Below are 10,223 nucleotides of genomic sequence, written 5' to 3'. Positions count from 1 at the left end.
CAGAAGAGCATGAAAATTTGTGATAAAGTCCCACTTGAAGTAAAGGAGGAGATGCGAACTTTACGGTGGATTACGCTTAACTTTTTCGATTTAGTTTGTATTTTGTATTGAACTATTTCATTAGGTATGTGTTGAGTTTTTGTTGAACTATTATTGTAGATTTTTTTTTTTTCATTTTTATCCTATGTTATGCATGACTTTAAAAAAAAAAATTGTTCGATACATTCCTCTCGGTAAATACGGTATTTGACGGTATTCATTGATGGTAACGGTAACTTCAACGGCACATTTTACCTTTTCATTTTTTGTATTTCACGATATATCATTGATTTATCACCGGATACCAGCAAAATTTGAGTCTGAAACGGTAACATTAATAGTATTTAGGTCTTTGTTTAAAAGTTTTTGGTCGATTACGCTCTTGATTTATTTCTAATAGGTCTTGGTATAAGCCCCTTAGACTAAACTGTAAACACTTGCTTGAAAAACAGATAATAAAAAAATGCTATCATGAAATAGTTGGGGACAGTTATGAAACTAGTGAACCGAAATTGTGAAACTAGTAGTACGCAAAGCTACCATCTAGTATTTTCATGTTTTGGAAATCAAGACCACTAAAAACTATTTTAAAACATTTATATCCCACCCGATCGATAAATTCCTTCTATTGTTGCATTACTATTAATTGTACATGAATGATCTCATTGATGAGAATATCTTATTTATATAGTTTTACCTTTTTTATGTTTTTTTACTCTTTCCTTAGCTATTTAAAGCGTCATTTAAAATAATAATAAAAATAATTTGAGAGTTTAATGTATAAAATACTTAAAATTTGAGGTATTCTATAATTTCCCCTTCACTTTACTCGAATATCATAAGTCGAAGGCTGACAATATATTTCATCCTAGAGCACTTTGGCAATATAAATTAAATCCCCAAAGATTGGAAAAAGAGAAAAGAAAAGAAAAATGATATATTAGCACCTTTGCTTTGAAGTGGAAAGAATATCCCCAATTAAATTAAATACCCAAAACCTAACCATCGTGATGATGACAAAATATAGGAAAGAAATACCAAAGTACAACATGAAAGCAACCGGTCGGGAGAGGACCCAGAAACCTGCATCAAGTTAGGGTAGGAGAGAGAGGGAGAGACAAGAAACTGTACATACCACTACTGATATTAATAAATTTCTAAAATAAAACAAAAAGTCAGTTCCTTTTTTACTCTCTCTCTTCAGTCCAAATTACAGAGACTCTAGACTAGTCTATGAATAGAGTCAAAGCGCAGTCCTCTCTTTATCCTAAAAAGTCCCCAAAACAGCGTGTCCCACGCCCAACCACAAACCCAATCAATCAGTTAGTTCCCATGCCCATTACCACAACACCATACTCTCTCTCTCTCTCTCTCATCGCGGACCGAAGTCCCAGATATGCAGCGTGGAGTTGTTAGAACACGCTACGACATGTCGTTCGTCGGCCACGAGCGCGTTGACCTCACCCGCCTCCTCCCTCAGCCTGTAGAGATACAAACCCGTCTCCGCGTCCCACACGCGCAACGAACCCGCGGCACACATCAGCACGTAGCCCCGGTTCATGCCCCCGAACACCGGCCCGCCACGTCGCACCCCGAACCGGCAAACCTCCTCCAACGCCCCGGCCCGAATCACCCTCGCAACTCCGCTGTGGTCCGCCACCACGTAAGCCGTGGGGCCCGCCGCGAGCGAAGTGACCGCCACGCCCCCGCCTTCCACCTCCTCCTGAGCCGCCATTGGAAAAGCGGGGTCTCGAAGGTCGAACACTATGGACCGACCGGCCGTGCATGCCACGGCCGTGTCGTGCCCCACAACCCGAACCCGGCCCAGGACCAGGCTCAGCTCGATAAGCATCTGCCACCCCGTCACGGACTCGGGGTCGGTCAGAGAGCCGCCCACGTAGACAAGCTCCTCGGACGCGCCGTCCCACACGTGGAAAGCGCGTCCGGGGACTCCCGCGTACAGCCCCACCCACCATCTTCCGTTCCCCGAGAAGTCCACCAGCACGCCGTCTTCCACCACGTTCCCCGACTGAGCCTGACGGGGCGAGTGAGAGATCTCCACACTTGCCACGTAGACGTCCCCGTCCAGCGTGGCGAACACGAGCCGGCCTCCGGGGGCGAGGATGATCCCCGTCACGGCGCGTGAGAACCGGCCGAGGACGTTTAGGGGCTGGGGCCGGACGGTCCGCGCGTGGCGGCGCGTGGAAAGGTCGAAGAGACGGACCGCGCCGTCGGCGAACCCGCAGGCGAGGTAGGCGTCGGACAGGGTGAGGCAGCGGCATGTTCGGGAGTCGGGGTCGACCGACGCGCCGCCGTCGTGCGGTGGTACTCCTCCGTTTGCGTCTGGATCGAAGACGAGAAGCGCGTGGGTGTATCCGCGTGCGCGGAAGTTTGCCGAGGTTTGGTGCCAGAAGATGAACTCATCGCGCCAGGTCTCGCGGTGGAAGAGATAGGTCCGTCCCCAGATTCGGCGCGCGAGACGGTGCCAGAGTAATTCTGAGTGCGAAACTGCTCGCCACGTGGTGCACACCTGGACATTAAACGCCACGTTGGCACAGGTTGAAATTTTCGTTATCATGCAATGCAAAAAAGAATAGACGTGAAATGTGACGACACATGCTCTCACTCACACACTAATACGATGTCATTGGGGGAAAAGAAGGTTGTGATAGCGAGAGTGTTCGTACAATATTATTTTCATGAGTCATTAAAGTTTAACATGTTGGGACCAAAAATACACCTGATGTTACAATGTTTATTTTTAGAATATAGTACGTAATGTAAAGTACTACTATAATTCTCAATAAAGCCCTTTACCCTCTTCTAGAAAAATAAAATAAAGCACTTTTCCTTTTCACCAAAAATAACTCTTTCAAGGAAAATGTTTTTCTTTGACTAAAAACTCACTGTATACGTGAAAATATATGTGGATACAATTTTAAGTAATGGGCAGTAACACTTTTACGGCACCGCCTAAATTTGTATAAAATAAGATAATTATATTTCTTACGCCTTATTTTATTTTTATTTTTAAACTTATTACGCCTTATTGTTCTTACGTCATCATTAGTTCCGGGAAATAAATTGGAGTTAATGAAAACAGGTAAGAGGATAACTATCACTGCTGGGAAAGTACTCAGAAAACTTTGGTAAAAGATAAAGGCTGTGGAGAGTAATTGCTACGATGACAACCAGCGTTTAGGTCTTTGAAATGAACACAAATGAGAATATGAGACGTACACGAGGACAATGAACCGTATACCATAATATAATAATAACAAGCTACACTATTAATATATATATATAGAGAAAAAAAAAACCTAATAAACAGTGCTGTATTAAATTGCCATGCGCTGATGCGCGTAAAGTTTAATTAATATTAATTGTTTGGATACAGGGCGATTATCTTTTCATTTTTTTAAGCAAAACAGGACGATATCTTGGAGGAGCCATAAAAAGATAAGTTTAGACATTGGCGTATGTAGAAAAAGAAAAAGAAATGTTTTGGGGTGCTCTGGTTGGGAGGCCCCTCAGTTTCTTCAAAAAAAAAAAAAAATGTCAGACTTACAGCTCACTAAATAAAGAAAGCAGACTATTAGAGTGTATATATTTATATATACATGTATACAAAAAAAAAAAACTATAAATCCACTTTATTTAAAAGTCAGCCGAAAAGCTTTAGGGGAAAAAGATTTCACTAATATTATAAGTTTAATAAAGGGATATGTTAACATTCTTGATAATTAAGAAAATAATTTAAACTAAGATTTAAGGATAAATTAGACAATATATTTAAATAATTAAAATATATGTTACTCAAGGATAGACATAAGGCTATTTCATTTCATAAAGAATAACTAATAGTTAAAGCAAATTATCTAATAATGTTATCATTCTTTCCTATTGAATCGCTGTAGTTGATCTAGTAATATGATTTTAAAACACAACGAGCAACAAAAAAAACAGTAATATGATTAAACGAAAACAAGTATATGATTGTGGCAAAAAAAATACTAACAAACATGACTTTATATCCTGAAATAGCAGAATCTCCATTCCTAGAACTTACTATTGGACAGACAAACCATGACCACCTTATAATTGGTCAATCCAAGTTACAAACATGAGGTACGAACCTTATTATATATTTATATTCCAACTATTGCGTGTACGAAATAACATACAAGGACAAGCTCTCAACTCTTATTGTTATTATTATTAGTATCATCGGCAAATATACATCCGATTATTCGCAAAATAAAGAGCTCATAAGAATTCCGGTTTTTTTTTTTTTTAACGTAATAAGAATCTCAGATGGAAAACTATAAAAACATAACTATATATTCCATGTCAGTTAAAAAGAAGAGAATGAGAGGAAACTGAAAATATAGGACACCGACTGACCCTAATAGTCTTATAGTTGTGGTGGTCCATACAAAAAATGTAAACATATACGATATATTTTTTTTAGTGTATATATAACTTTATTTACAAAATATGGATATATACATAGGGGTACTAAGCGTGACTTGGCTTTCATTTCCAAGAAAGGTTAGCCGAAGAGCTGTCTCGTTAAAAGCGACGAATCTTTTCTATCCTCAAAAAAACCCTACACCCCACTTTTCCTCCCACTAAAAATCATTTTAAAAAAATTCCTAGTTTTTCATTAATCAGTTGAAATTTTTCAGCCTTTTGTTTAATTTGCATGTCAAGAAATACAAATAAGGGATCGGAATTGATTCCGTAACTCAATTTGACCTAGAGATGTACTTTTTTCCCCTAACGATTGAAGTGAAATGAGAAGGGAAAACAAACAGTTGATCGCACAGAGAATTAATGCAACGAGGGAAAGCAAAAAAAGAAATAACATGAATGAACATACTATATATATAAAAAAAAAAAAAAAAACAATTACAACTGTCTTAAGGTTTAAAAAAAACAATATAAAGAAAAAAACAAAATAGATGTCACTCCACAGAAAGACCATAATCTATTGAGGTGACAACGAGGGACATTAGTTTGCGAACCAGGCATTGGGCTCCATGTGATTCTTTGCAACAGCACATGCCTGGCTTTTGACTGAATCTGAATCTATATGTGTGTTTATAGTTTATACATATATAATTATATATACATAACCCATCAAACATCTGAGTGACATCTCAAGGTTCTCTTCTATGACAATATTAATGATCGAATATGAATTGTTGACTGTTGTAGAACCGCTTGTTGACATCCCGGAATATATTCATAAGATTTGAATAACTCAGATACATCAGGGCAGGGTTTCTATTTATCACATATTTTACTAAAGAAATTATTAACAAATTATGACACGTCATGCAAAACTCTCTGCATATGCCACAGTTTATCCAAGAAAGCAACTTCAGAAGTAAACCAATATTCTTGTCCTTATAGCAATATATTAAAAAAAAAAAAAAAAACCGAATGTTTCATAACCCAAAAACAGAAAGTAAAGAAATGAAATCCATAAACTAATTGCATGTTGTATATAAACTGTCAAAAAGCACTTGAGTGTGTTGCGTTAGCTGTATATAGAAATGTGAGGTATATATACATGAGGAGGGAAATAGATAGTCTCTCCTTAAATTGTGCTATATATTCCCACAACTGCAATATTATTTCAAATTATAGCCTTCATTTATCAACATATAACAATATGGTATTATGGTATTACAATTTTCGCATTGAAAAAAGCATATTTAAAAGGAAGAAAAAAATAGAAAAGAAAAAAGCATTCTGCATATGCATATCCCTCTACTATTACGATTGCTAGAATACCAATTAAAAAAAAAAAAAAAAAAGATGGAGAGAAAAGAAGAAAAGCAATTAAAAGTTTTGAGTCCAGAATAGTAGGGTATATTTAGAGTCTAAAAGAGGTTGCATACAATAAAGGGGAAAAAGGAAAACAAAATCAACATAGGAAATCCAAGGCCAAAAGAACTCTTTTCCATAAGAATTTTTTGCCATTTGACCGAGCCATCAAGATTAGGAATGTTAGAATTTTTTTGTGCTTGCATTTCTCTTTATTATGTTTGAATTACTTGAATTTTGTTAGATTCACTTCGATTAGGAATGTTAGTGTTCATAAAATTACAAAAAATGATTAATTCTAAACTATTAGAAAAGAGAAACTAATAACAAACTGAGGAGACCGAAGACCACTCCAACACATTATAAAATTTCGAACATGACTCTAATTTGAAAAAGCTATATCTTAGGATACTCGGCCAAACAAAAAAAGTACAAGACCAAAAAAAAAAGTACAAGACCAAAAGAAAAAAAAAAATCATTGAATTATGTACCAATGTACCACAACAAAACAATGTAGCAAGAATCATTTTTCTTGACAATTACTAATACACATCATCATTATAGAAAAAACAAAGATTTTTATTTACCACCACTTGTGATTAACATATATATATATATATATATATATAGAGAGAGAGAGAGAGAGAGAGACGTACCTGGAATATATTTGTGAGGGCTGCGGCGACGGCGAGGCGGCCTTGCGAGCGAGCGGCATCGACGGCGACTTGAACGGCGAGAGCCTCGACGAAGTGCTCCGGCCAAACCTCGTTCAGCGCGCGCCGCCGCGAAGACGACGGTCCTTCGAACTCCTGCTGATGCTGCTGCCGCCTCCGACGAGCTCCTCTTCTCCTCGCCGACGACGACGACGAGGAAGACGACGACGCCGATGACATTCCGACGACGTGTGTCTGTTGACAATTTATGATTAGGAATGATGCAGAGGAGAGGGTTGTCTATGATCTGTTGTATTGTGTAAGTGTAGCTGTGATGTTATGTTGGGAAATAAGAGGGAAAAAGTATATATATATATATATATATATATATATATATATATATATATATGAGAGATTTGGATATTTGGACTTGGAAAGAGTAATTGGGAAAAGTTTGTTTTTTTTTTAATTGATAAAGACATACAATATAATGGCGAGGGACCCAGAAAAAGGGTGTTTGAGATTTTCCTTCTTTTTATTTCTCTCTTCTTTCTTCTTTCCGTTTAATTCTTTAAGTCGTTATCGATCAATTGTAAACATCTAGTCTGAAATCTGATCGATTTCAAGAAGAAGAAAGTGAATAGAGGGTTGTGTTAGTGCGTTTTGTGTGTATATGTAAGTGTAGACTGTAGTGTATGTATCTACTTTAGTTAATGCCCGTTTTATCAAAATAATATATTTTTTTTATACATTTGTGTGAATAATAAATTACAATGGTGAAAATATTATTTGAAGTACGATTTTTTTTTTCTTTCATTATTTATGGGAGTGTAATACCTATAAAGAGAGCTCTCTCTCTCTCTCTCTGTCTCTCTCTCTGCAAAGACGGCGGGGTTGTTTTGATTCAGGTTCTTGCTCTGTGGTTGAGGAACTGCAAGATAAACAAAAACTTGTTCCTTCTCAATTATTTTGAACTGGTTATTACTAGCTTATTTTACATGTAAATATGAACCTGTACGTGTGTCTTCACTTTCTCTTAAAAATGCATCTGTTTGGCCTTTTTTATGGAGGGTGTCATTGTATTAGAAGAAAACAAAAATGGGTTGATTCTTTTGGCTTGATCTTGAAATGGTATATTAGATCTGTGAAATGGTACTTGTGCAAAATGTTGGCTATAACCTTTATCTGTTTTGTTGCGGAATTTTGGTGTACAAAAATATGCATATGTCGCCATAGCATAAATTTTAATATTAATATACGAGTCAAATTGACCCGTCTCTTACCTTTGAGTTGCTGATCCCTAGCTAGTTTTCTAACACATTTATAATGAGAAATTTTATTATTTGGACCTTATAAAGTTAATAAAAAAATATCAATATTAGAACTCTTATTTCAAAAATATCTAAAAATAAACTTTTATCTATATTTCGGACAAAATTGCGCTTTTGACCATATAGCATCATATGACATCGTATAACATTGTACGGCATTGTATGGCATCGTACGCCATTGTATGTCACGATGATCAGAAATGTATTTTTGTCCGAAATAGAGACAAAAGTCAATTTTTAGATATTTTTAAAGCAAGAGGTCTAATCTTAATATTTTATTAATTTTTAGATCCAATTAATGAAATTTCTCTTTATAATCTTAATTAATTTGATTGACTAATAGTAATTGTTAGGAAAACACATGTATTGTGGATGACTTTTATTTTTATTTTTTAAAAGGAAAAAAAAGTCATCCGCAAATATATCTATTTTCCTAACAATTACTACATCAATACATCATATCTAAGACATCTGTATATTGTTGATATAGATGGAATCGTAGTATTTATTATTTTTCTTGCATGTATTATTTTTAATTACTCTACTTCGGGAAAATATTTTTCTGAAGACTTGCAAAACCCTTACTCGAGAGATTTAAAAAGCATATTCACAATCTAACATATATTAATTTAAACATACCTTGGAAGTCGCTCATAAAGTGTCGCATACAAATTAAGCGACACCCAATATATTTTAACGGCTAAAAATGACGTGATATTATCCAAGACGTGCCACGTGTTTTAAACATGATGTCGAATATAATGGCATATAAGTTGCGACTATAAGATTTAAAACCATATAGGTTGGCGACATTAGATTTGCGACATATATGGAACTTGTGTGTGTGAATTCTTAAAGCGATTACTATTACCTCGTATTTTATTCTTATGAGTGTGAATAAATAAAGGATCTATTAGATAAATAGTTACATTTACATTTTGACATTGTTAAATAAACTAATGTTTCGTAAATTTTAGGTAAATAGTCACTTTCATATATTTATAGACGTAAATTTTAGATAAATAGTCACTTCCATTTATTAGGCCACATAATCTTTATGATTATTTACTTAATATTTACGAAATGTTGACTATATAGCAATTTCAAACGTTTTACTTGACAATTTACCTAATTTTTATATATAAATAAATCGGGCCTAATACTCGATGATTTAGTTCATCGCTTACCACATTGTAAATTGTAAGAGAAATTTCAGTTGACATGATTTTCATTTTCACAAACGATGAAGTAGATGTGAAAATAATAAGGGAAAATATCAAGAGCATCTCCTATATTTAATCGAAATACCAGATTTATCTCCACAATTTTTATAATTATCAGACATCTACCCTCAGTTTAATATAAATGATACACATCTCCGCTAAAAAAATATGTTATATTGCAAATTTCCACCATTTTCATTTATTTAAAAAAAAAAATAAAAAAAAATTGAACTCACCAAAATGTCCTTAATAAAATAAACATGTATTTACTATTTGATTAAAAAAAATCAAAACCTCGCTTTATAAAAAATAAATAAAAAATAAAAAACTTTAACTTTTATAAAGAAAGATTTTGATTTAATTTTTTTACATATAAAATAAAAAAAATAAATAGTTATTTCATTAAATGCACTTTAGGGATTTTTTAAAAAAAAAAATAAAAGAAAAAGTGATATTATTTGTGATATTACATATTTTTTAGGGAGATATGTGTCATTTATATTAAATTAATGAAAGATGTCTGATATTTATAAAACTTGAAGGGATAAAATGAGTATTTTTATTAAATATATGAGATACTGTTGATATTTTCCTAAATAATAATTATAATGGTATACCGTTTATTTTCATATTCTACTTTAGTTAGTGAAATTGGTGAAGCGTCATATAGTAACATGTTCTACGATAAAGGTATTGCTTTCAGACATAAAACAAAGTACATGCAAACCGTGTTTGGAATCGATTCTTCAACTGAAGTTGACCGGCATAAGGAGTGAAAAGGTCGATAAACATTTGTAAATCTCATACTACGAGAATTTTATTCCATAAGCTTATTAGTATAAGTCCATAAAGTCTCAACACTAAATCAAATAAAATGAATGGTTGAACAAGCAGTTAAAAGTTCCAAAATGTTTTTTTTTAGTGTGTACCTCTTTTTAATTCCGAAATTGATTTTGGGCCTAAACCTTCTCTAAATCCAAATTACTACCATTATATTCCAATGTGCATCGTGGGGTATCATCGCTCCCTCCTTGTGGTCACTTTTTGCACTTTTTATCTCGTCATAAGCTCTCTAATTAAATACCCAAATTTATTTATATTCATGATAAATTGCATTTGAGAACACATTATTGCTAGCTAAC

General features: G+C 34.7%; 1 protein-coding gene across 1 annotated transcript; it reads right to left on the bottom strand.

Moving 5' to 3' along the window:
- Window positions 1-1,408: 1,408 nt before the first annotated feature.
- Window positions 1,409-6,851, bottom strand: SAP (Transducin/WD40 repeat-like superfamily protein). The gene is made up of 2 exons (XM_089628012.1): window positions 6,531-6,851; window positions 1,409-2,569 (listed from the first exon to the last, which is right to left on the bottom strand). The coding sequence occupies exons 1-2, from the start codon at window positions 6,765-6,767 to the stop codon at window positions 1,412-1,414; spliced, it is 1,395 nt and encodes a 464-aa protein (XP_089484138.1). The 5' UTR covers window positions 6,768-6,851; the 3' UTR covers window positions 1,409-1,411.
- Between the last annotated feature and the right edge of the window lie 3,372 nt (window positions 6,852-10,223).

This window comes from Urtica dioica, chromosome 1, assembly GCF_054948205.1.
Source record: "Urtica dioica subsp. dioica isolate 48M chromosome 1, U.dioica_male_clone48M_v1_H2, whole genome shotgun sequence".
NCBI classification, from domain to species: Eukaryota; Viridiplantae; Streptophyta; class Magnoliopsida; order Rosales; family Urticaceae; genus Urtica; species Urtica dioica.
Note: the sequence above shows the minus strand (reverse complement) of the source record. Positions and strands in the feature narration are given on the sequence as shown.